Source organism: Accipiter gentilis, chromosome 6 (assembly GCF_929443795.1).
Source record: "Accipiter gentilis chromosome 6, bAccGen1.1, whole genome shotgun sequence".
Taxonomy (NCBI): domain Eukaryota; kingdom Metazoa; phylum Chordata; class Aves; order Accipitriformes; family Accipitridae; genus Astur; species Astur gentilis.
Window position 1 is genome coordinate 4,614,563 of NC_064885.1, and position 26,666 is coordinate 4,641,228.

At 53.0% G+C, this 26,666-nt stretch overlaps 3 protein-coding genes across 12 annotated transcripts in view; all 3 read right to left on the reverse strand.

Annotated features, from left to right (window-relative positions):
• Positions 1 to 184: 184 nt before the first annotated feature.
• On the reverse strand, positions 185 to 20,285 carry LOC126039297 (aldehyde dehydrogenase family 3 member A2-like). Of its 10 annotated transcripts, none has more exons than XM_049802269.1 (12): positions 20,036 to 20,285; positions 18,723 to 18,896; positions 18,091 to 18,322; positions 17,898 to 17,983; positions 17,355 to 17,563; positions 17,076 to 17,193; positions 16,797 to 16,938; positions 16,455 to 16,621; positions 15,844 to 15,943; positions 14,712 to 14,947; positions 13,619 to 13,742; positions 3,022 to 4,781 (listed from the first exon to the last, which is right to left on the reverse strand). In XM_049802269.1, exons 2-11 carry the CDS (start codon positions 18,882 to 18,884, stop codon positions 13,662 to 13,664), a joined length of 1,533 nt encoding a protein of 510 aa, XP_049658226.1. In that variant the 5' UTR covers positions 18,885 to 18,896; positions 20,036 to 20,285; the 3' UTR covers positions 3,022 to 4,781; positions 13,619 to 13,661. The 10 variants fall into 10 exon arrangements, with proteins under 10 accessions (XP_049658234.1, XP_049658231.1, XP_049658226.1 ...); XM_049802273.1 differs by having other exon boundaries at positions 20,024 to 20,285; XM_049802272.1 differs by lacking the exon at positions 20,036 to 20,285 and adding an exon at positions 19,410 to 19,453.
• Positions 2,059 to 2,934, reverse strand: LOC126039299 (aldehyde dehydrogenase, dimeric NADP-preferring-like). The gene is made up of 3 exons (XM_049802279.1): positions 2,812 to 2,934; positions 2,533 to 2,674; positions 2,059 to 2,357 (listed from the first exon to the last, which is right to left on the reverse strand). The coding sequence occupies exons 1-3, from the start codon at positions 2,917 to 2,919 to the stop codon at positions 2,137 to 2,139; spliced, it is 471 nt and encodes a 156-aa protein (XP_049658236.1). The 5' UTR covers positions 2,920 to 2,934; the 3' UTR covers positions 2,059 to 2,136.
• Positions 20,286 to 24,798: 4,513 nt separating the features above from the next.
• Positions 24,799 to 26,666, reverse strand: part of ULK2 (unc-51 like autophagy activating kinase 2) — a 40,568-nt gene continuing 38,700 nt past the window's right edge. Inside the window, exon 28 of the mRNA XM_049802502.1 lies at positions 24,799 to 26,652. Coding sequence (XP_049658459.1) covers positions 26,585 to 26,652 — 68 coding nt within the window. The 3' untranslated portion in view covers positions 24,799 to 26,584. The remainder of the gene's footprint in view (positions 26,653 to 26,666) is intronic.

Here is a 26,666-nt window from a genome sequence, read left to right on the forward strand (position 1 = left end):
TTCCCCCATTCCCAAGAACTTTTAGATGCGCTCCCGTTTGCAAAGCAGGGCAGATGCTGCCTCCTTCCATCTGCTGCCACTCACGGCTGAGGCACAACCGATGGTGTAGGTCTGAATCAATTCCTGTGCTTCAGCAGGAGCTAGAGCCTCCAGCTTGGGACTTCTCTGCTTTAGGTACGTTTCATTTGCTTCTACCTCTTCAGTGCATTGGCTGCCTTAGAAGAAAAGAAATTGCAGCAAAAAACTGTTCAGCACTAGGACTGCAGGGAGCGAGTGGCGAGTTACAGGTCCGGTGTGCTGCTGATTGCTGATTGTCCCTCTGGTCCGGGGGACACCATCGAGAGAGGCACAGAAACAAGGCTGGGTCACACGGAGGGAGCAGAGCCTGAGGCAAGGGGGCAATGGAGGCTGAGACCAGGTGGGGCTCAGGGGACAGAGTTGGGAACACATACTCATGCAGAAAGCAGAGACCTAAAGCTCACCTTTGCCAAAACTGCTGCCACAATCCCCTGCAGGGCCAAGATGAACAGTCCCACTCGGCCCTTGTTAAATCGCTTCAGGAGGAAGAACTTGGCCCAGTCCACCTTCTTCTGGCTGCCAGGCGGGTACCGGAGTTTGTTCACAACCTCCATCTTCAGGTCCTTGATCAAGCAGGCACGGCGGTGGGAGAAGGTCTCAAAGCTGTGCTTGCCGTGGTAGGCGCCCATCCCGCTGTTACCTGAGGGACACAACCTAGGCAGGTCACATCATGCATGGTGACAGTTGCACTTCTTAGATTGTTTGGCAGCTCCCAGGACACCGGGAAAGCTTGGTCACGGTGCTTCTCACACCTGGAGCAAGGTGAAGGGCAGAGAAGCAAAGAGCAGCTTTAATAACTACCCAGAAATAAGTGAGGACCTGCTTGCTTCCTTGAACTGGTGCTGCTCAGGCTGGTTGTGTGCAACCACCCTTGCAATGTTAACAGCAGCAGTCCTCTCCTCCCCAGGGCCAGTCCTGCTTCTCCCACAAAATTTACACCGGGGTTGAGAACAAGAGGAACAGAGCCTATTATTTCAAGCAGTGGGACATAAGAAGGACATTCAGCAACCTGTCATCAGAAACACCCAAGACCTCAGCCCTCTACGCACTGCCAGGTTGTCTCTGCCACAAAGCCATGAGCCTGACAGTGACCGTGGAAACTCAAACAGCCACTTGGCCACAAGCAAATTCATGCCATGCCCCAGCATGGGAGAACTTGAGCTGTGGACAGATTTGCCAGAGGGTTTTCCTCTCCCACTGGCACCAACACTGCTCCAACCACTAATGAGCCTTTTTACAAAGGAACCCACCAGTGAAAATAATATTAATGGGAAAATGCAGCTGAAACTTTCTGAATTGCCAAGCAGGCATGGCGGCACCTGGGTCAGAGGCTGCCTCTGGGAGTCTGAAACCAGGCATATGGGATGGAGCAGGGACTTACCCACACGGCTGAAGGGTAGATCTGGAACCAGAGTGCATGAAGACGTCGTTGCCTGTCACGCCACTGCTGGAGGTCTCTCATATCACCTGTCTGAACAACTATCCAGAATGAGAGATGGCACAGAACAGAGGGAAATCAAGACAGGCCACCAACACCACAGCATTTACCAGCGTGGGTGGGTGCCAAGGTGATACCTGCATGCTCCTTTGTGGAGGGGAACAGACTGTGACTTGTTCCTTGAAAGAGGCTGGCTTTACATTACTTAAACACAAGATCTGTCCAGCTGGAACAGAACTGGAATGAGAAGGCTCCATCTCAGCGGGACAGATCGGAGGCAGTGGTACATCTGCAGGAGCCTGGGGTGCTCCTCAGCCCTCACACCCAAAACGCCCGGGGCTGTTGTGTCAGAGCAAAGCCCTGACCTAAATTCCTGAAACTGGCACAATAGAGCCTGGAGCAGAGGCAGGAGACATGCAAGGAACCAGAATCCACCAGCGTGGGCCAGCCAGCTGGGACACACAGGGAGCTGTGCAAACACAGAGTCCTTCAGCAGGAGGCTGGGAGCCTCCAGCAGCTCTGGGGACACTCGCGGCCCCCGTGAGCCAAACGCTGTGATTCACATCCAAAGAGGAGAAGATACAGGTCCTGCGGGGAGCCGTGCCTGGGACTGGCCACGTTCAGGATTCACCTGAGCAGAGAAGCCTCCGTAGGGGAGCACAGCCCAGACCCACCTTCTTGTCGTTGGAGAAGACATACAGGGCAAGGGGCTTCTCCCGACGGTTGATGAACTCGATGGCTTCATCTACGCTCTTCATGGTCAGAATGGGAAGGACCGGTCCAAAGATTTCCTCCTCCATCACCTTTGACTCCGGAGAAACGTCGGTGAGGATAGTCGGTGCTGAGGCAAACAGGCGGGAAGGAGACGGTGTGAGCAGGACAGGGGACACGGTCCATGGCAGGACCTCGTCCTGGGCACCGCCTGCGTACAACACACACCAAACAAGCCACAGCCACCCTCAGCCCCCAAAAGGCACCTGCTACCACCTCCCCTCCCCAACAGCTGCCAGAAGCACCTATGAAGCAGGAGGCCTCATCAGCCTCTCCCCCGTGAGCAATCTTCTGCCCTTCCAACAGGCCCAGGATCCTCTTGAAGTGACGCTTGTTGATGATCCTTTCGTAATCCGGAGATGACTTCACGTCTTCCCCATAGAACTCCTGCCAAAGGGCACAGCAGAACCAAAGCGCTCAACACACCGTCACAACAGCCACAGCTCCAGGGCTGCAGCTCCAGAAACTCAGACGTGGGCTGTAACAGGAACAACTCCCACGGCACGAGGAACTCCAACGCTCACCTGCAGCGTCGCCTTGATGTTCTCCACCACCTTGCTCTTTGACAGCCTGCCTGTGCTCCCTGCCAGAAGGTTATCGCAGTAGGGACCAGCACTCCTGTGCTGAGGCATCTCGCAACACACGTGTCATGTTTGGCCAAGCTCTGGCCAGAGCCAGGAGCGGCAGAGGATGAGCAGGATTCCCCAGGACGCTGCAGGGACTTACACGCTCGGTTTATTATTTAAATTCTCAGTGTTTATTTAGTACTTGCAAAATAGATCATTAAAAAGGCTTAGCACATGGATTTTCAACAGACATGAAGAACCCCCACCTGTTGCGCACTAAATGTAATCTTCTACTCTGTGGTGAATAATTGCATTTTTAATTTTTCCTTATTTAAACGTTGAAGATTTCTAATGTCCATTCACCTTAAATTTCTCCAGTGTCCTCTCCCCAGGCTAGGACAAGCCCCATATTATCTCCCAGGGCACGATTACGGCAGACCCAGAAGCTCAAACACAAAGGAGTACACGCTCTTTCAGTAATTGTTTTCCCTTGGAGGAATCTGACCAGGAAGGGGTTTGTACTGGTTTTGGCTGGGATGGAGTTCATTTTCATCACAGTCGCCAAGTTTCTTCCCACTAGGATGGTGCCGCATTTTGGATTTGTGACGAAAACCGTGTCGGTAACACACCCGTGGTTTAGCTGTTGCTGAACAGCGCTTGCACAGCGTCAAGGTCTCTCTGTTTCTCACACCGCCCCGCCAGCGCGTAGGCTGGGGTTGGCAAGAAGCGGGGAGGGGACACGGCTGGGAGAGCTGACCCCAACTGACCAAAGCGACAGATATTCCAGACACTAGGACGTCGTGCTCAGCCATACAAGCTGGGGGGCAAAAGAAGAGGAAGGTGGGGAGCGGACAGTGCGAGTTACGGCGTCTGTCTTCCCAAGTCACCGTTACGTGCGATGAAGCCCTGCTCTCCTGGGGATGGCTGAACATCTGCCTGCTGAGGGGAAGTAGTTCACGTATTCCTTAATTGGCTTGCTTGCACGCCCAGCTTTCGCTTTACCTACTAAACGAGCTTTATCTCAACCTACAAGTTTTCTCCCTGTTACCCTGCCGATCTTCTGCCCTGTCCCGCTGGGGGAGTGAGCGAGTGGCTGTGTGGGGCGCAGATGCCCAGCCGGGCTAACCCACAACAGGGCACTTTGTGATTCCCACTTCTCTAAACAGGAGGCCTGAAAGTTCTCTTGTATGAGCCCGAGACACGCTTAGCGGCAAAACACAGGCAGCGCAGGTAGCGTCTCTGGAATTTGCTAACTGCCAGATAATGGTTACAGGCACACGATGAAACCCAGAGCCCCAAAAAGGGCGTCAGCCTGCATCCCCTGACCAGTTGTGGACGACTCTGCTTCGCAGACATCCAGGAACATTTCACCTCAATGAAACGGCAAGGGGAACCTCACTAGGCTTATTCATTACCACTGCTATCGGTAAGACGCATCAGCCAGCACAGCTTGTCTCAGACTCGTCACCAAGAGGGTGCTTGTTTGGGGCACAGCAGAAGACAGACCATCCCGAACGCTGCAGGGAAAACACTGTCAACCCAATCACAGCTGAAAAACTTAAGCTCCTCTTTGTCACTGGAGAAAGGGAAGTGGTTCGGTGCAAGACGCAGCATACGCGTCCCTGGGAGCAGAGCTCTGCGTGGCACGGGGTGGACGTAGGGACTGGTATTTCTTGCTCTGCAGTCCTCCTTTCGAGAGCTTGCACCCAGTGGTCCCTCCGTATCAGAATGGCTTCTTAGTAAACAGGAGTCCGAGCCTTCTCTTGGTTAGTGCCTCCCTAAGGTTACTCTGTGCGCTCAACAGCCCACTGAAATGACCCAGTACGAAAGAAAAAAATGACTTCTCAGCTTAAAGGAACAGACACATAGCGAGCACTCGGAGTATGACTTGCACGTGGCGCCTTCTCCGCTCTTCAGCAGCAAACCATCTGTGAAAGCAAAACACAACACCAACGTCCTGTGAAGCATTTGCTGAAACAAAACCAGCTCCCCTTCTAGAACAGCCTGAAGCAAAGCTCCTTCGCTCAGGGTGACTTCCCCAGGGTCCAGCTCGCCGGTCTCCTGCCCCCTCAGCATGCACGGACTGGTTATCTCGGACGCTGTGCGAGCTCCGAGCACTGCCAGGGAAAGCATCGCTCTCCGGCTCCAGGGCGAACCTTCTGCAGGCCCCACAGTCACTACTCAGACAAGACACTTTGCCCCATCTCAAACCACGTCTACACGCAGGAGAAGAAAAAGGCTCCTACCTCACTGTGACAGCCACAGCAGTGCTCTGAAACCTGCTCCTCCTTACCACACACTCAGCCAGCCCAGCCTCTGAACAGCCAGCACAAGCAAGAGAGCTTTTCTCTTCAGCACAGACTGGTGATTCTGAGAAAACCCAAATCATTTCAAGACGCCGTGAGTTTCCCCCCTCCGCTGAGAAGGCATTCACCTAGACAGGGGCTGCCTTCCTGGCTGGGGCTTCAAGGCCTCAGCTGCTTGTTGGCTCTTACACCTCCTCCTGCACCCAAATAAGCAGGCAGGTTATTTCCCCCAGCTTGCTGGGCTCCTGCATGTCTCGTCTCCTCGCGGGAGTCGCTACACAGAGCAGACTGAAGGGCAGAGTCCTCATCCACCCTGCCATCCTTGCAAGCAGCAGCTGGCGCAGCTGCACATCGTGCCTGGTCTGCCAGCCACGGAGAACCACCAGCGAACACACTTGGGAGTTTTAGGTCTTACCCCTCCACCTCGGGAGGCGTCTCGAGTCCTCCAGCCAGCACCAGCAGGCTTCTGCCTCCTGCAGAGAGGGGAGGACATCCCACCCTTCCGCACTAGCCAGCCAGGAGCAGGGAGGAAGCAGAAATTACCGAGCTAGGGTCAGATGGCGGCTGCAACCGGGTGAGGAGCAAGAGCTCCTCACAGCCCTAGGCTTTAGGACACAGCCTCCCTTCCCAGGGCACCACGGCTCAGAACTGCAGCCGTCTGGGCTAGGCTGCATGTGGAGCAGCTCACAACGCTGCTCAAGAAAGGCCTGGAGTCGAAACCACTCCTCTCCTCTCCAAAACGTACCAACCTCTGCCTCTGGAGGGAGCTTCTGACAGGCGTCCCCTACCGAGGCAGGGCAACAAATCCTACAGCAGCGTAGGACATCTCTCGGAGGACATTTCTGTTCTAGGTACCACTTGCAAGAGCAAGAAGCAGATCTTGATAGTTTCAGGTGGGCCAGATATCATAAGCCTCATGACAGAAAAAACAGGCCAGGCTCTAAGAAAGGGCTGCAGCTGCAAAGGGTGAACTTGCAGAAGGTCAGATGAATCACACATGCACTCACGCAGAGGGCCAAGACCCAAAGCTCACCTTTATCACCACCGCTGCCACAATCCCCAGCAGGGCCAGGATGACCAGTCCCACTCGGCTCTTGTTAAATCGCTTCAAGAGGAAGAACTTGGCCCAGTCCACTTTCTTCTGGCTGCTAGGTGGGTACCGGAGATTGTTCATACCCTCCATCTTCAGGTCCTTGATCAAGCAGGCACGGCGGTGGGAGAAGGTCTCAAAGCTGTGCTTGCCGTGGTAGGCGCCCATCCCGCTGTTACCTGAGGGACACAACCCAGGCAGGTCACTCCGCAGGCTCAGCCAGTCAAACCTTTGGCTGCTTGGGGCCACCAGCAGGGCAAGAAGCAGCACAGGAAAATTTCAGCTGCTTGCCAGCTGCGCTACACGTTACCTGCCCTGCATCTGCCTTGCTCCAGTTTAAAAGCACAACTTCTCCTCCACGTGCCTGCAGAGAGGACAACTGATCCTTCCTCTCGGCAGCACTTCTCAGTCTCTAAGATGTCCACCTGTACTCCATCCTGCTTCTTCCCCACCTCCTTTTCACTACACGCTCGCCAGTATTTCCTTGTCTTCCTGCGGGCACTGCTCGCTGTGCCCATCCCCACCTCTTCCCTAGATTTAGCTCCCTCTCAAAGCACCGTGCCGAGGCTCTGAGATCCGGCCGGTGCCGTGTGAGAAGGGTTTCCTGAGGAGCTTTGCAGGGTACACCTCCGTTTTTCAATTCCAGGACAGCGTGCGCTGTTCACAGCAGCACAACGCTGCTGGTTCACTGTCAGCTTGCGAGCGCTGTAAACACCCAAACCCTCTTCTGCAAAGCTCCCAAAGGCTGTTCTGTAGCCTGTTCCAATCCTCCCCAAGCTGAAGTCCTACCCTTCCTCCTGCAATTACTGCAATCGCTCCAGTCGCAGCTCGTGTTTTTAAAGCACCTTTCACATCAGTCTGCACTAGATGCTTCAGTCTTCCCAAAACCACACCCAGTTTTCTCCTTTTTGGCCCCTGTCCTCATGTACTCCCAGAAATAATTGTTACTATTACTATTAATGTTATTATTATTATTACTATTGAGATCTGCTATACAGAGACCCTTCAGCTGTAACAGGCAGACACAAACCATCAGCTGCTGCTCCCTGGGTCACACCGCGCAGCAAGTCACAACACTTAAGAAGCTCCAGTAACTTACCAACACCACCAAAGGGTAAGGTTGAGAGGACGGAATGCATGATGACATCATTTCCAGTCACACCCCCACTGGAGGTTTCCGAGATGACTCTTTTGATTAACTGGCAAAAGAAAACAAACAAACAAAACTGTTACAAAGGCCCAGAAGAGTCCAGACCATGCACCTGAGCAGGACTGGGAGGGAGCTACGAGCCAACAGGCCATCGTGTTCACTTTCTCTCGCAGACAACTCAGACAAGGCCTCTCTATGCAGCGTTAAGTCAAGGAAAGTGGGAAAGTTCAGAGGACGGATGGCAAAGACGGACACCTGGGAGCTCGCCTCCGTGGCACTATATTACAAGTAACTAAATTAACCATGAAAGACTACATGGCACCAACGAGGAAATTCAGCTTTTTATCCTTCTATTTCACAAAAGTCATGGAAACGCAGAGTCCTTCAGCAGGAGGCTGGGAGCCTCCAGCAGCTCTGGGGACACTCGCGGCCCCGCGAGCCAAACGCTGTGATTCACATCCAAAGAGGAGAAGACACAGGTCCTGCGGGGAGCCGTGCCTGGGACTGGCCACGTTCAGGATTCACCTGAGCAGAGAAGCCTCCGTAGGGGAGCACAGCCCAGACCCACCTTCTTGTCGTTGGAGAAGACATACAGGGCAAGGGGCTTCTCCCGACGGTTGATGAACTCGATGGCTTCATCTACGCTCTTCATGGTCAGAATGGGAAGGACCGGTCCAAAGATTTCCTCCTCCATCACCTTTGACTCCGGAGAAACGTCGGTGAGGATAGTCGGTGCTGAGGCAAACAGGCGGGAAGGAGACGGTGTGAGCAGGACAGGAGACACGGTCCATCGCAGGACCTCGTCCTGGGCACCGCCTGCGTACAACACACACCAAACAAGCCACAGCCACCCTCAGCCCCCAAAAGGCACCTGCTACCACCTCCCCTCCCCAACAGCTGCCAGAAGCACCTATGAAGCAGGAGGCCTCATCAGCCTCTCCCCCGTGAGCAATCTTCTGCCCTTCCAACAGGCCCAGGATCCTCTTGAAGTGACGCTTGTTGATGATCCTTTCGTAATCCGGAGATGACTTCACGTCTTCCCCATAGAACTCCTGCCAAAGGGCACAGCAGAACCAAAGCGCTCAACACACCGTCACAACAGCCACAGCTCCAGGGCTGCAGCTCCAGAAACTCAGACGTGGGCTGTAACAGGAACAACTCCCACGGCACGAGGAACTCCAACGCTCACCTGCAGCGTCGCCTTGATGTTCTCCACCACCTTGCTCTGGATGGATGGGTCACAGATAATGTAGTCTGGGGCGACGCAGGTCTGCCCACAGTTCACGTACTTCCCCCACGTTATCCGCCTGTGGGGGAAAAGGAGATGGTTTCTCCACAGCCAGTCCCTTCCAGACCCCACAGCCCGGCCAACAGCGCCTGAGTGACACCCACGGTCTGAGAACAATGGCCCAGCGATGTCCACCTGCCCACGGGGTCCCTGCCCCACCAAGGGCATCAGCAACCTGACCTGCAGGCAACAGCCAAGTCACAGTCCTTGTCAATGTAGCAGGGGCTCTTCCCACCCAGCTCCAGGGTGACGGGCGTCAGGTGCTTGGCGGCTGCTGCCATCACGATTTTGCCCACTGTGGAGTTACCAGTATACAGGATGTGATCGAATCTCTGCATCAGCAGCGCTTTCATCTCGGCTGCCCCCCCAGTGACCACAGGGTACAGCTCCTGCGGGGCGAGAGCGCTGGCGTCACCCCAACCCCGTACGTCACCACGGCACATAGAAACCCAGGGACCGACACGAGGCCACGCTCACCCGGTCAAGGTACTGGGGGAGGAGATCAGCCACCAGCTGAGCCGTGTTCTCGCTGATCTCTGATGGCTTCACCACCACGGCATTACCTACAAGACAAACGCAGCACGGCCACTGAGCCCTCGCACTCCTCCCCTGCCTCCTGCAGCACCCACCCACGGACCCACAAAGGAGAGGAGCTGTGGCGGGTCCCTACCTGCTGCGATGGCCCCGATCAAAGGCTGCACGACCAGGACAAAGGGGTAGTTCCAGGTCCCGACGATCAGCACCACCCCCAGCGGCTCGAGGCAGATATAGGCCTCGTCCCGCATCATCAGCAGGTTCTTCTTCACAGGCTGAGGGGCTGCCCAGGACGGCAGCTTGTCCATGGCCAGGGCCAGCTCCCCCAGAACGCCCAGGATCTCATGGCTGTATGCATTGTGTCCACTCTGCAACAACAGGAAGCTTGGGAAGGGATGGTGAAGGCACCCATCTTCTACACCCGCTACAGCAGACCAGGGAAGCAAGGTAAATTCTGCTGGTGCAAAGTGTCTGAGGTTGGTCGTGCTGCCCCAAAGGATCCCCGAGAGAAGACGGTCAGTCTGGGTGCGCGGGGCTTCGTGTGCAGCAAAAACCAAAGCCTGGCAGCCAGGACCTGCCTTAGACTAGCTCCTTCTCAGAAATGGCGGTAGCAGACCTTGGCGGGACACGGGCAGAGCCAGGACCGTGGGGGACATCAGCAAAAGCCATCTGGCACAGCAAAGGCAGCCCTTGGCCCTCCCGCTTGCCCTCCAGGGCTGACCGCTGTCCAGGCACAGCAGAAGGGAGAAACCTCCCCCCCAGCCCACACCTTGTGCAGATCTGCCTTGATGGCTGCCAGGATCTCCTCCTCCTTCTCCCGCACCATCCGCTCCAGGGCCTTCAGCTGCTGCATCCTGAACTCGAGCGAGCGGCACCGGCCCGACTTGAAGGCGGCTCTCGCCCGCCCAACGACCTCCTGCATCCTCTGCATGGCTGCTCAGCGCTGCAAAGGGAGAGCAGCAAGACCCGGTTCGCTATGGGCCCGCCAAGGGCTACTTGGGCCTGGGAACACTCAACGTGGGGACACCACCAAGAGATATCCCACCTGGCGCAAGGCTCGGAGATGTTCTCCTCCGTGGGTGGCTCCTGCTCCCCAGGCAACTGCTCAGGGCTTACACCCTCCAATGCCCCATCCTAGCCGCACAGGATCCACCAAGGGAGGGCACCTCTCATGGCAATCCAGCACCTCCGGTGGTGGCTGAGAAATCTTCTTCTGCGGGTGCTTCCTCCTAGCTCGGGGATACCCTTAAACCCACCAGCCACCCCACCCTCTGCTCACAGGGATGCTCCCGAGGAACTGAAGCATGGAGATGACCCTGGCCTCGGCTGGAAGCAGAGCTGTGCACCTAGAGCCAGCCTGCACCCGTCTTCCCAAAACTGCAAGGCACCCGCGTGGCTTTGCAGAAACACGCCGGAACATTGCAGAGGTTTCATCCTGCTTCCCGGGAGCAGTCTTTCACTTTTTTAGTCAGGACGAGAGATCTGCCTGCAGTCCCTGCCTAACGAAACGAGACACCGGGGTTCCCTTGCAACCGTCAAAACGTGCCCTTCCCTGCCTGACACCGCAGCTGCGTGACACAGCCCTGATCCTGACCAAGAAAGGAGACGACTCAATAAAAAATGAAGAAAAAAAAGAAAGTTACCTTCAGAGAAGCTTCTCTCTCCACCAGTCTCCTGCAGCCAGCGCAAGCCCTTCCCCTGAAACGGCTCAGAGCGATCCCTCCTCCCACAAGAGGATAGCTGGCCCAGGCACAGGGCTCTTGCTCGATACAAGTTGCCCTTTACCTAGATATATCCCCGCTCTGTGAATACGCAAGCCCTGGATTGCTGTGTTTGGCCACAGCAGCGGCTCAACCACCCGTGTGGGATTGCGAGAGCCCACGCGGCTTCGCCCACGCTGAACGCACAAGGCTGGGGGATCGCTTTCAACGTGCCACAGCAGCCGTTGGGAGCCGACGAACGCAGCCGGCGCTATCATCCGGATCTCATCAAACTTCAAATGGGCAGCACCTGCAGATGGGGGGCAATCAGGGGATGGATTTGCACAGGACAGGATAGAAGAAACAGTCCAGCTCCTCCACCACTCCCAGCACCGCCCTGCCCCACAACCTGCCCATCTCCGGGCTCCTCTTCGGCAGCCTGCCTGTGCTCCCCTGCCACAGCTCTGAGGGATCCTTCCCCACGAGCAGGAGGTCATGGCGGTGGGGACCCGCACTCCTCGCAACACACGTGTCATCGTTGGCCAAGCCCTGGCCAGAGCCAGGAGCGGCAGAGGATGAGCAGGATTCCCCAGGACGCTGCAGGGACTTACACGCTCGGTTTATTATTTAAATTCTCAGTGTTTATTTAGTACTTGCAAAATAGATCATTAAAAAGGCTTAGCACATGGATTTTCAACAGACATGAAGAACCCCCACCTGTTGCGCACTAAATGTAATCTTCTACTCTGTGGTGAGCAATTGCATTTTTAATTTTTCCTTATTTAAACGTTGAAGATTTCTAATGTCCATTCACCTTAAATTTCTCCAGTGTCCTCTCCCCAGGCTAGGACAAGCCCCATATTATCTCCCAGGGCACGATTACGGCAGACCCAGAAGCTCAAACACAAAGGAGTACACGCTCTTTCAGTAATTGTTTTCCCTTGGAGGAATCTGACCAGGAAGGGGTTTGTACTGGTTTTGGCTGGGATGGAGTTCATTTTCGTCACAGTCGCCAAGTTTCTTCCCACTAGGATGGTGCCGCATTTTGGATTTGTGACGAAAACCGTGTCGGTAACACGCCCGTGGTTTAGCTGTTGCTGAACAGCGCTTGCACAGCGTCAAGGTCTCTCTGTTTCTCACACCGCCCCGCCAGCGCGTAGGCTGGGGTTGGCAAGAAGCGGGGAGGGGACACGGCTGGGAGAGCTGACCCCAACTGACCAAAGCGACAGATATTCCAGACACTAGGACGTCGTGCTCAGCCATACAAGCTGGGGGGCAAAAGAAGAGGAAGGTGGGGAGCGGACAGTGCGAGTTACGGCGTCTGTCTTCCCAAGTCACCGTTACGTGCGATGAAGCCCTGCTCTCCTGGGGATGGCTGAACATCTGCCTGCTGAGGGGAAGTAGTTCACGTATTCCTTAATTGGCTTGCTTGCACGCCCAGCTTTCGCTTTACCTACTAAACGAGCTTTATCTCAACCTACAAGTTTTCTCCCTGTTACCCTGCCGATCTTCTGCCCTGTCCCGCTGGGGGAGTGAGCGAGTGGCTGTGTGGGGCGCAGATGCCCAGCCGGGCTAACCCACAACAGGGCACTTTGTGATTCCCACTTCTCTAAACAGGAGGCCTGAAAGTTCTCTTGTATGAGCCCGAGACACGCTTAGCGGCAAAACACAGGCAGCGCAGGTAGCGTCTCTGGAATTTGCTAACTGCCAGATAATGGTTACAGGCACACGATGAAACCCAGAGCCCCAAAAAGGGCGTCAGCCTGCATCCCCTGACCAGTTGTGGACGACTCTGCTTCGCAGACATCCAGGAACATTTCACCTCAATGAAACGGCAAGGGGAACCTCACTAGGCTTATTCATTACCACTGCTATCGGTAAGACGCATCAGCCAGCACAGCTTGTCTCAGACTCGTCACCAAGAGGGTGCTTGTTTGGGGCACAGCAGAAGACAGACCATCCCGAACGCTGCAGGGAAAACACTGTCAACCCAATCCCAGCTGAAAAACTTAAGCTCCTCTTTGTCACTGGAGAAAGGGAAGTGGTTCGGTGCAAGACGCAGCATACGCGTCCCTGGGAGCAGAGCTCTGCGTGGCACGGGGTGGACGTAGGGACTGGTATTTCTTGCTCTGCAGTCCTCCTTTCGAGAGCTTGCACCCAGTGGTCCCTCCGTATCAGAATGGCTTCTTAGTAAACAGGAGTCCGAGCCTTCTCTTGGTTAGTGCCTCCCTAAGGTTACTCTGTGCGCTCAACAGCCCACTGAAATGACCCAGTACGAAAGAAAAAAATGACTTCTCAGCTTAAAGGAACAGACACATAGCGAGCACTCGGAGTATGACTTGCACGTGGCGCCTTCTCCGCTCTTCAGCAGCAAACCATCTGTGAAAGCAAAACACAACACCAACGTCCTGTGAAGCATTTGCTGAAACAAAACCAGCTCCCCTTCTAGAACAGCCTGAAGCAAAGCTCCTTCGCTCAGGGTGACTTCCCCAGGGTCCAGCTCGCCGGTCTCCTGCCCCCTCAGCATGCACGGACTGGTTATCTCGGACGCTGTGCGAGCTCCGAGCACTGCCAGGGAAAGCATCGCTCTCCGGCTCCAGGGCGAACCTTCTGCAGGCCCCACAGTCACTACTCAGACAAGACACTTTGCCCCATCTCAAACCACGTCTACACGCAGGAGAAGAAAAAGGCTCCTACCTCACTGTGACAGCCACAGCAGTGCTCTGAAACCTGCTCCTCCTTACCACACACTCAGCCAGCCCAGCCTCTGAACAGCCAGCACAAGCAAGAGAGCTTTTCTCTTCAGCACAGACTGGTGATTCTGAGAAAACCCAAATCATTTCAAGACGCCGTGAGTTTCCCCCCTCCGCTGAGAAGGCATTCACCTAGACAGGGGCTGCCTTCCTGGCTGGGGCTTCAAGGCCTCAGCTGCTTGTTGGCTCTTACACCTCCTCCTGCACCCAAATAAGCAGGCAGGTTATTTCCCCCAGCTTGCTGGGCTCCTGCATGTCTCGTCTCCTCGCGGGAGTCGCTACACAGAGCAGACTGAAGGGCAGAGTCCTCATCCACCCTGCCATCCTTGCAAGCAGCAGCTGGCGCAGCTGCACATCGTGCCTGGTCTGCCAGCCACGGAGAACCACCAGCGAACACACTTGGGAGTTTTAGGTCTTACCCCTCCACCTCGGGAGGCGTCTCGAGTCCTCCAGCCAGCACCAGCAGGCTTCTGCCTCCTGCAGAGAGGGGAGGACATCCCACCCTTCCGCACTAGCCAGCCAGGAGCAGGGAGGAAGCAGAAATTACCGAGCTAGGGTCAGATGGCGGCTGCAACCGGGTGAGGAGCAAGAGCTCCTCACAGCCCTGGGCTTTAGGACACAGCCTCCCTTCCCAGGGCACCACGGCTCAGAACTGCAGCCGTCTGGGCTAGGCTGCATGTGGAGCAGCTCACAACGCTGCTCAAGAAAGGCCTGGAGTCGAAAGCACTCCTCTCCTCTCCAAAACGTACCAACCTCTGCCTCTGGAGGGAGCTTCTGACAGGCGTCCCCTACCGAGGCAGGGCAACAAATCCTACAGCAGCGTAGGACATCTCTCGGAGGACATTTCTGTTCTAGGTACCACTTGCAAGAGCAAGAAGCAGATCTTGATAGTTTCAGGTGGGCCAGATATCATAAGCCTCATGACAGAAAAAACAGGCCAGGCTCTAAGAAAGGGCTGCAGCTGCAAAGGGTGAACTTGCAGAAGGTCAGATGAATCACACATGCACTCACGCAGAGGGCCAAGACCCAAAGCTCACCTTTATCACCACCGCTGCCACAATCCCCAGCAGGGCCAGGATGACCAGTCCCACTCGGCTCTTGTTAAATCGCTTCAAGAGGAAGAACTTGGCCCAGTCCACTTTCTTCTGGCTGCTAGGTGGGTACCGGAGATTGTTCATACCCTCCATCTTCAGGTCCTTGATCAAGCAGGCACGGCGGTGGGAGAAGGTCTCAAAGCTGTGCTTGCCGTGGTAGGCGCCCATCCCGCTGTTACCTGAGGGACACAACCCAGGCAGGTCACTCCGCAGGCTCAGCCAGTCAAACCTTTGGCTGCTTGGGGCCACCAGCAGGGCAAGAAGCAGCACAGGAAAATTTCAGCTGCTTGCCAGCTGCGCTACACGTTACCTGCCCTGCATCTGCCTTGCTCCAGTTTAAAAGCACAACTTCTCCTCCACGTGCCTGCAGAGAGGACAACTGATCCTTCCTCTCGGCAGCACTTCTCAGTCTCTAAGATGTCCACCTGTACTCCATCCTGCTTCTTCCCCACCTCCTTTTCACTACACGCTCGCCAGTATTTCCTTGTCTTCCTGCGGGCACTGCTCGCTGTGCCCATCCCCACCTCTTCCCTAGATTTAGCTCCCTCTCAAAGCACCGTGCCGAGGCTCTGAGATCCGACCGGTGCCGTGTGAGAAGGGTTTCCTGAGGAGCTTTGCAGGGTACACCTCCGTTTTTCAATTCCAGGACAGCGTGCGCTGTTCACAGCAGCACAACGCTGCTGGTTCACTGTCAGCTTGCGAGCGCTGTAAACACCCAAACCCTCTTCTGCAAAGCTCCCAAAGGCTGTTCTGTAGCCTGTTCCAATCCTCCCCAAGCTGAAGTCCTACCCTTCCTCCTGCAATTACTGCAATCGCTCCAGTCGCAGCTCGTGTTTTTAAAGCACCTTTCACATCAGTCTGCACTAGATGCTTCAGTCTTCCCAAAACCACACCCAGTTTTCTCCTTTTTGGCCCCTGTCCTCATGTACTCCCAGAAATAATAATTCTTCTTATTATTGAGATCTGCTATACAGAGACCCTTCAGCTGTAACAGGCAGACACAAACCATCAGCTGCTGCTCCCTGGGTCACACCGCGCAGCAAGTCACAACACTTAAGAAGCTCCAGTAACTTACCAACACCACCAAAGGGTAAGGTTGAGAGGAAGAAATGCATGATGACATCATTTCCAGTCACACCCCCACTGGAGGTTTCCGAGATGACTCTTTTGATTAACTGGCAAAAGAAAACAAACAAACAAAACTGTTACAAAGGCCCAGAAGAGTCCAGACCATGCACCTGAGCAGGACTGGGAGGGAGCTACGAGCCAACAGGCCATCGTGTTCACTTTCTCTCGCAGACAACTCAGACAAGGCCTCTCTATGCAGCGTTAAGTCAAGGAAAGTGGGAAAGTTCAGAGGACGGATGGCAAAGACGGACACCTGGGAGCTCGCCTCCGTGGCACTATATTACAAGTAACTAAATTAACCATGAAAGACTACATGGCACCAACAAGGAAATTCAGCTTTTTATCCTTCTATTTCACAAAAGTCATGGAAACGCAGAGTCCTTCAGCAGGAGGCTGGGAGCCTCCAGCAGCTCTGGGGACACTGGCGGCCCCGCGAGCCAAATGCTGTGATTCACATCCAAAGAGGAGAAGATACAGGGGAGCCGTGCCTGGGACTGGCCACGTTCAGGATTCACCTGAGCAGAGAAGCCTCCGTAGGGGAGCACAGCCCAGACCCACCTTCTTGTCGTTGGAGAAGACATACAGGGCAAGGGGCTTCTCCCGACGGTTGATGAACTCGATGGCTTCATCTACGCTCTTCATGGTCAGAATGGGAAGGACCGGTCCAAAGATTTCCTCCTCCATCACCTTTGACTCCGGAGAAACGTCGGTGAGGATAGTCGGTGCTGAGGCAAACAGGCGGGAAGGAGACGGTGTGAGCAGGACAGGAGACACGGTCCATCGCAGGACCTCGTCCTGGGCACCGCCTGCGTACAACACACACCAAACAAGCCACAGCCACCCTCAGCCCCCAAAAGGCACCTGCTACCACCTCCCCTCCCCAACAGCTGCCAGAAGCACCTATGAAGCAGGAGGCCTCATCAGCCTCTCCCCCGTGAGCAATCTTCTGCCCTTCCAACAGGCCCAGGATCCTCTTGAAGTGACGCTTGTTGATGATCCTTTCGTAATCCGGAGATGACTTCACGTCTTCCCCATAGAACTCCTGCCAAAGGGCACAGCAGAACCAAAGCGCTCAACACACCGTCACAACAGCCACAGCTCCAGGGCTGCAGCTCCAGAAACTCAGACGTGGGCTGTAACAGGAACAACTCCCACAGCACGAGGAACTCCAACGCTCACCTGCAAAGTCGCCTTGATGTTCTCCACCACCTTGCTCTGGATGGATGGGTCACAGATAATGTAGTCTGGGGCGATGCAGGTCTGCCCACAGTTCATGTACTTCCCCCACGTTATCCGCCTGTGGGGGAAAAGGAGATGGTTTCTCCACAGCCAGTCCCTTCCAGACCCCACAGCCTGGCCAACAGCGCCTGGGTGACACCCACGGTCTGGAAACAATGGCCCAGAGATGTCCACCTGCCCACGGGGTCCCTGCCCCACCAAGGGCATCAGCAACCTGACCTGCAGGCAACAGCCAAGTCACAGTCCTTGTCAATGTAACAGGGGCTCTTCCCACCCAGCTCCAGGGTGACGGGCGTCAGGTGCTTGGCGGCTGCTGCCATCACGATTTTGCCCACTGTGGAGTTACCAGTATACAGGATGTGATCAAATCTCTGCGTCAGCAGCTCTGTTGTCTCAGGTACTCCTCCAGTGACCACAGGATACAGCTCCTGCAGGGCAAAAAAGAGCATTATAATTACCTTGATTTAAAGCAAATATGTCAAGGCAGCAGCTTTGCACGGTGGACACTCACTTGTGCATTACGATAGGAGCTGGACAAAGGATATCGATAACAGAGGGAAGCTCTGCTCCCTCCCCTTAAACAGTTTCGCTTGCCACTTTATGCCACATGAACTAAACAAAATGAAGATTGAGACCAGTGCTGATACAGGCTGTGGAGCTTCTACCACACATTAAGACCAAGAAGACATATGAGCACCAGGCTCTCCTGAGGGCTGTCTCCTTCCTCAACTTGCCCCCTGCCTAGAGAAAGCGCTAACTCACCCGGTCAAGGTACTGGGGGAGGAGATCAGCCACCAGCTGAGCCGTGTTCTCGCTGATCTCTGATGGCTTCACCACCACGGCATTACCTACAAGACAAACGCAGCACGGCCACTGAGCCCTCGCACTCCTCCCCTGCCTCCTGCAGCACCCACCCACGGACCCACAAAGGAGAGGAGCTGTGGCGGGTCCCTACCTGCTGCGATGGCCCCGATCAAAGGTTGCATGATCAGGACAAAGGGGTAGTTCCAGGCCCCGATGATCAGCACCACCCCCAGCGGCTCGAGGCAGATGTAGGCCTCATCCCGCATCGTCAGCAGGTTCTTCTTCACAGGCTGAGGGGCTGCCCAGGACGGCAGCTTGTCCATGGCCAGGGCCAGCTCCCCCAGAACGCCCAGGATCTCATGGCTGTATGCATTGTGTCCACTCTGCAACAACAGGAAGCTTGGGAAGGGATGGTGAAGGCACCCATCTTCTACACCCGCTACAGCAGACCAGGGAAGCAAGGTAAATTCTGCTGGTGCAAAGTGTCTGAGGTTGGTCGTGCTGCCCCAAAGGATCCCCGAGAGAAGACGGTCAGTCTGGGTGCGCGGGGCTTCGTGTGCAGCAAAAACCAAAGCCTGGCAGCCAGGACCTGCCTTAGACTAGCTCCTTCTCAGAAATGGCGGTAGCAGACCTTGGCGGGACACGGGCAGAGCCAGGACCGTGGGGGACATCAGCAAAAGCCATCTGGCACAGCAAAGGCAGCCCTTGGCCCTCCCGCTTGCCCTCCAGGGCTGACCGCTGTCCAGGCACAGCAGAAGGGAGAAACCTCCCCCCAGCCCACACCTTGTGCAGATCTGCCTTGATGGCTGCCAGGATCTCCTCCTCCTTCTCCCGCACCATCCGCTCCAGGGCCTTCAGCTGCTGCATCCTGAACTCGAGCGAGCGGCACCGGCCCGACTTGAAGGCGGCTCTCGCCCGCCCAACGACCTCCTGCATCCTCTGCATGGCTGCTCAGCGCTGCAAAGGGAGAGCAGCAAGACGCAGCTCACTACGGGCCCTCCGTCCTACAAACGGAAACCAACTATTCCCACAAGGATTGGACACACTCTCAACCACCAGCTGCGTTCCCATCTCCCCAGCTCGAGGGCTGATATCTGCTATCATTTAGTCCTAATTCTGCCACATCTTCCTGAAACCTTAAATAATCTAATGCAGTTTGTGACTTTGAAAAGTTTGAGAAGCAAACATCAGTACAATAGCAAGGGTGTCACGCAAGCAATCGAAGGGCAGCTCCCGGCCGTGGCCTAGGTCCGGGAAGGCAGCCTTTCCTCGCATCCCGGTACCGAGCACTACCCAGCAAGGCCACGGCGAGGAACCCCACCGACCTCCGTGGAACCCCCAGACACCTCCCCGCGAGCGCCAACCGGGCTGAGGCGAAGCCTCCCCGACCGCGGACCTCCCCCGTCCACGCACTGGTGCCGCCGCCCCCGGGAAAGGCCCACAACCCCCGGGAAAGACCCCTCCGCCCACCCGGGGCCGCCGCCCGCCAGGATCCCCCCTTCGCCTCAGGCCGCTTCCGCTTTCCGCTCACGTGACGGCACCTCCCTTCCACCCCACCCTACCCTACAGACTTACACCACCCCCACCCCCACCCCGGAGGTAGAATGGGAGAGGCCGCAGGGCCACCGCCTCCCAACTTCATTCCCCCCAGAATGGAAGCGGCCCGCGCGGGGGGGGTGTGTGCAGGGGTCCCGCCAACCCCCTGCGGCAGCGGCCCGGGCCCGGTTTCCGGGCCGGGGGTTAACGGTCGGCCCCGGAGGAGGAGGAAGAAGAAGAGGAGGAGGAGGAGGAGGAAGAAGAAGCGGCTTTGCCGAGCTGCTGAGCACCTTCCCGCCGGCGGGCAGGAGGGACGTTGCAACCGTATCGCTTCCTGCGGAGGCTGGAGCTGGCAGGGTCCGGAGCAGCGTCCTGTAGCTGCAGGCGTGAGCTTAGAGAACACGAAGAGAGCAGGGAGTTTGGCAAAAGCATCAGAGGAAAGAGCGAAAAGACGAGAGCGAAGAACGTGAACCGACAACCCCCGGCGGCAGGAACCGGGCAGGCCCCCCCCGCCCCCCTCCCCGGGAACCGGCAAGCAGGGCCAGGACCTTGATTCCTACCGTCAGGAATGCTTCTTCCCTTCGTCCCAGCGCCTCCGCTTCTGTAGGCTGCCTTGCAGGAGTGCCAGCTGCTGGCAAAAAGCTGCCAGTCCCCCGTGGGCTCCCCCGTGGGTGGGAACTGGGTCTTGGCACGGACTGGGGCCCAGCAGGTTGCGAAACGCTAACGGATGTGGGGCAGGGAAACGTATTGCGTGAGGAGTCGGGGGGCAAAGTCCCCCTCGGGGTTGCTTATCTAAAGAGGGTACGTGGCACGGGGCAGATTTACCCCTCGGTTTTCCCCCTGCAGAGCAAATGCTGCGTGAACTTACTCGTATTTGGGCGGTGTTTTCTGAGCCCAAGCACTGGTGAAGGGGATCGTGGCACCCTTCCAGCAACCTCCTGCATCGGCAGGAGGGAGAGATGAGTCCTTCAAGGAAAACTGGCCAGCAAGCGCTGAAAATGCAGGTGGTGTTTTGTAGGAGGCAAAGCAATCAACGGGAATAGCCTGGCCAGGACAGTCGAATTAACCTTGATACAGCACTCATGTGGGAAACAAGCCAAAAAAAAAAAAAAGGCAGGGAAAGGAGCTGAGACAAGGCTGGGCTCATTCCAGTTAAAAATAGTCCTGCCACAACTTGTTCTAAGAAATGCAAGGGGATTATTTGAAAATTACTCTCAGGTTGTTCTGTGCTACCGTTTCCGACACACTCTTACACAGGCCATTTATTGCTACTGCTCCTCAGCTGAAACTGTGCCCAACTAAATCTCTGCCCTCCACACACCTCTGTGATGCAGAGGGCCAGCAGCTGGGTGCTCATGCCCAGGAGATGGGGCTAGCATGGAGCACTTGCTCCCCCCCACCCCCCAAAAAAAATTTCATGACATTTTCCCAGATCAGCATGGCTGGCTAAGGCTGGGGGCAGCCCTTTAGCTCAGCAGGCTGTGCCTGAACCACGACTACCCCCGAGACACAAAACTTGGCTTTCGTGAAGTTGGTTGGCTTTGCTGGCAACTCCTGGGCTGTGGCTCAGCCAGCACATGAACATTTCACAAGCTATTGCACAAATCTCAGCAGTAAACAGTCTGCCATGGAAAAGAACGACAAGAACAACTGCCAATACTTGTGTGCAGGAGGCAACATGTAAAGGAAAAACAGGCTGGGCTCGACAGGGCCCTTGCACTGTGATATACAAAAAGGAGTGGGGTTTGCATTCCAGAAGACAAGGGTAGGAGAAGTGGGAACATTCCTTGTAGGAGCATTACCTGACGCAAACATGCTCTCCTTGATCCTGTTGGCATCCTTGCGGGCAGGGCAGGTTGGGGCTCTGTCCAGGCACCACACTGTCTGGAGGTCCAAGGAAAATTAGATAAGGAATTAGCGCTACTGCAATCGGAGTAAAAGTCTTTGAGCTATCAGCATGGAGTATTACACTGGGCCTGGGGAAACAGTGCTGCCATACATCCTCTCTGCAGGCAGCACACCCACCAAGAGGTATCTGCAGGAGCAGGGAGATGGTCATTTACTGATGTTTTCCAGAGTAGCCATTTTCTCCACAGCCTGTAAAATTCTCACCCTTCAGCCCAAGGGTTTTCATGCCACAGCAGTGCTTCTTGTGCTTTGCGTCACACAGAGGAGGCAAACGTCCCAGTTCATCCCAGTGGCCAGCAGGTTGGTACTGTGCCACGCTTTTGCAGAAACCTGGTTTTAAGGCTTCTCTGTAATTGCAGAAATGAGAGCAGCAGCATGCTGCATCCTGGGAGACAGTCCCTTTTGTCCTTGTCAGGGACATCTATTAGCCAATTATGGACAGGAAACAAGGTTGACGGCATTTCAAGCATTGCAAAATATCAGTTGAGTCTCCCTGGAGCGGCAGGGTGAGACGTGGATTTCGGGGAAGTGTGGGATCTCATGTGAGATGGAAGAATACCTCAGACAGCACCCGCTGAAATGCATGGTCTGCAGTGTGCTCCCCACGCCTAGGAGCTGACAGCGTTTTCTATTTTTATTCAGTCACTAAGAGACAATAAAGAAGGGAACTATTTATGGGAAAGTAATTGAACTCCAGAGGAATTGGGAGGTAAGCAGTGCTGGGGATGCTCTAATCCCCAGGGCTATACTTAACAGCAGCAAGAGATGGTTTATTGAGAAGCTGAGCTTGAGACTCCCCTCTCCCCTCCACTCCTTGCAGGCCCTTGCTCTCGCTCCCCTCTTGGAGTCAATTATAGCAAGGCACAGCGGTGAGACAGGCTCCTGCCCTGCACTGGGCCTGGGGAGGATGCCTTTGTCCTGTTCCTTGCCCTGCTCCCAAAAGCATCTAGCAGAGCCTGGGGAAGGGGGACTTTGGTTTAGAAGATAAGCTATGCAGTATTTGGTTTCAAGAGTCCACCAAATAACACAGCTAATCAATAAATGTTTCTTTAGCTCACACACCACGCTCACAGAACTTCCAAGTTTTTAGCCAGGCTGACAATCCTCAATTTCTGCTTAAATGTCTACCTAGTCTTGAGTTCCAAGTGTTTTCTAAAAGTCACACAATCTGGCCAGTGACACGAGACGATGGGCAGATACAGAAGCCCAAACAGCACTGAATCATGAAAGCGGGTACAGAAGATTAACAACGGAGAGGTTTTAAGGAACCTACACAAATAAATACAGCTCAGTTCATTTATGGCATCACTTGTTTTGAAAGCTGTGGCTGATCTCACATTTGCAAGAAAAAAAACTGTGTAGTACAGAGCCATGGTCTGTGGGCTGCATTGTAGACATAGCAGGGGCCATAGAAAATGTGAAAGTGACACAAAGAAACAATGAAAATGATTGGCACAAAGACTGCAACAAGACTCAACAGCACCACTGGCACTTAGTTTGCTTTCAGCCCAAGAGGAGGGGGAGCCTGCCACATACAAAAGCCTATTGAAAAGGTGTTTGTCCGAAGAATCAGTGCCAAGACTTAGTGAGACTGGGCTCCAGCTGACTTAAAGACCTCCCGAGAGGGGTTACTGAGATACACTTCACTGATCTACAGAAAGGAGGAGCTACGCGGGCACTTTTTAAAAAGCCACAGCCAGGGCTACTGCTCAGGTCAGACAGGGAAGTTCAGGATAAAAGGAGATTCGCTTAAAGACTTAAAGGCATCCTGGACAGTCAAAAAAGATAGTAGCAAGCAAAGTTCAGAGCAGACAAGGAAGTCAAAGAATCAAAATTAAAGAAAAAAAAAAGAAAACCACACAAAAAACCAGGAGAGGAAGCAGGAGTCAGAAAGGAGGTGGGTCACAAGTCAGGTCACAAGCCAGCTTATCTGAATTTCAAAGCCTCAACAAGCTTTGAAAGCAGCAGTATCCAGCTTTACTTGCTCTAGAAGAAAAAGAAAACTTCCCTCTTCGGTGCAGCTGGGCTATGCACTGCAGAGTGCTGACACACCAGTGGATCACAATGGTTAACTGCCTCTGAACCCAGAGATGATGACGGTAATACCTTGACGTCGCTGTACGAGAAAGTAACAAGAACCTAGTGAGTCCCAGGAACAACTCACACCTCTCAACTGAAAAATGCTTCCCAGAATAATTTGTAGTATCTTAGTTGCAAGTTAAATTAGCTAGATTTCATTCTCTGTATCAGAGGAAGGGCTGAGAGTTCAACTTCTTGCTTATAAAAAGCAAATGTCAGAATCAAAATGTGTTTTAGATTCATCAGTTGACATTATACACTATGGAGAGAGTGGAACAAGTACGGAACATGGTGCTCAAGTAGATGCTAGAGAGCTGAACTAGAAAAGCAGCACAATCAGATATCTCCTTTCAAGTTCTATCTTTCAAAGGCTGTAAAAAAAAAAAGTATGTTGTAGAAACAAGCACCTGCTGTTCAGTGTGGCAAGCTGAAGACAGAGGACAGCTTCAGGATCTTTGTGGAACGAGTTTATGCAGAAAGACAGGCCATGAACACTGGTCTCCTCCTCCTCCTGAAAACAGGAAAAAAGAATAGCCCTTTTCTTCTCCTCCTGTTTGTGCAGCTGTAGTCTTGCTGGCAAGAGTGGAAGGAGAATGAGCTTGAATCCTGAGAAAAAAAAGAAAACCAACAAAAAACAGTGAGTTCCTGGGAAAAGCAGCCTATCTCCTAGACTTGTGCATTAAGGCTTTTGCTTTGTTCCTACATTCGTGTTCAGATGTATCATTAGCATTCCCTGCTCACTCCTTCCTCATCCTCTTTACGTGCCAGTGACAAGCATAGGGTTTTTTAAAATAATAAATTGGGAAAAATTTCATAGTACAACTAAGAAATACAGCAGCCACATACCAACTACCACAGCACACCTCAGATGCGAGAGAGGATATTAGCTACACAGTGAACAAAGCATTTTTTTTTTTAAAGTTTGGGTAGAAATTGTAACTTAACTGTCAATTTTTCATTCAATTAGCTCTGTATATACTGTTTTGGCAGCCCAGACAGCCCCTCTTTGCTAGAGGCAACAAATAAGCACCTTGTTGAAAGAACATACAGCTGTTACCCAGGAACCTACTTAGCATACTTGTTTTCAAATCCAAGTTAAAAAAAAAAAAGGCAGGGTAAATTGTTTTCCTAAAGCAAGGGAAAAACAAACTCAGGGACACTTTGTGCCAGAGCTATCCAGAGATAACAAACTCCAGCAAGTCACCCCATCCTGACCTGGTGGCATGTCCAACCGCTGAGGGGAACGTTCAGCAACTGGTTTAACCAGCAAAATACAAACCTGTGTTTTTTGAAGTTAACACCACTGGCCTTTGGTTATAAAGACACAAAAACTCAGTTTTACCATAGAAACACTTCTAGTGTCAGTATTTATTTTTACCTTAATATACATTTATACAGGCCATAATAAAAAGGCTATTACGCAACAGTTCAGTGAGTTATTACCTAGTTTCAAGAATAATGCATGCAATTACAAAGGAGAGGTAGAAACACCGTATTAAAGACCTAAAAATACAAACATTATATAAACAAACACTTTCAAATTAACTGTTGGAATTTCATACAGATAAATAAGGTAAAAAGTACATTACTCTGTCAAAGTAAAGGAAACACATGGTTATCCAAACACTGAAACAGTATTTTGATGTAAGCCCTGTACAACTTTGTCAAATAGTTCAGACCACTGTGTTTAAGAGGATTAAAATGATTTTGTCCTGGAGAATGGTTTATTCAAGTATTCAAGCAGTTGAGTAACAAAAAAAAGTCCCAAAAATAAAGTATAGGAACCATTTCCAGAGAAGCTGATCTGCCTAAATACTTTGCAAATCGCTGTCCTGATGGTCTCATGGGATGCTTGAAATGATAATGCCTATAAGGCTAAATGAAGCTTCCCACCTCTCCCCCAAAATGCACACAAAATAATCCTGATTTTTCACACACAGTATGTAGATATTCTACATCAATTTATCAGCATCTCAAACCCCAACATTATTTTCTGGTTTTGCATGGTTCCTTGCAGAACCTTTCAGTTTACAGTATTTATTGTAATACTGCCCAAGAAACAAACTACAGAGAACTGTCATTACACCCCTAGAGACTGCAGGCATTAATGCACATATCGCATGCACAACAGAAGATGCAACCAAATCTATATAAAAAGCAAACAACCAGCAACTCAACATTGCTATTACTGAGAAAGTCCAGAGCAGTAGTTACTCAAGTATTAGACAAATAGGTATAAAATGGAAAGGTTCACATGAATACAAGTTTTTTTTTACAGTTTGTTTGAAAGTCTTCTAGAAGCTACATTTGAAATTCTGAAAAGAATTTTATGTACACTGAAATGAAATTCAGCCAAGTCCATTGTGCCTTCTTTCTCTAATTTTTTTTTATATAGTTCTTCAAAAATGAATATACAGTTGCTTTAGTAAATTAGTGCAAAACAAAATATTTTGGAAGAAGATCATCAAATTGTATCCACATCAGCTGAAAACCCACTGGGGATTTTGCACAGATGGAGCGCAATTTCTTCTGTTACCATCTTTCCCCTGTGTAAAAAAGCGCTTTCTCACCATCCCTTCATATGACAAGCTGAGCCATGTTTACAACATGTGAGCTCCGACACAAGCCAGCTTAGCCCCAAAAGCTTCCAACAGCACTTGCACATGGTTAGGATTTCCCAGATTCACTCTGCCACATTTTACTGACAACTTAAAAAAAAATTTTTCACAAACTTTTGAGGGAATCTTCTGAGGGAAATGTCTTTTTGTACCTGATGCAGAAGGATCCACTCTCTATAAACCTCATGAGGAAAAAAAAAAAACCCAAACCCTGATCATTCAAGTTCAAAGCACACGTACAAGGATCAGTTTGAAATGTGAAGAGAGATTCTTTTAAATTCTGTTGCTAGGAAGAAGAAGGAGCTGCTGGATCAGTAAGGCAAGTGTACTTTTGGAATTTCTCCTCTTTGAATATGCTGCTGTTTCTTTGGTAGTCACCACAGAAATGTAAGAATCATTTTCCACGTGGGGCAGAACAAGGACAACAATTAAGCTGTAGTGAAAAAAGTGCAGTATCACTGATGTGGTCCCTTATGTTCACACCATCTGGTCCTCGGGATATTCCTACTGCTCATATACAGCCACTGTGCTATAGCAAAGTGCAGAAAGCCTTCGCTCGATGCTAGATTTATCTGCAAACAGAGAG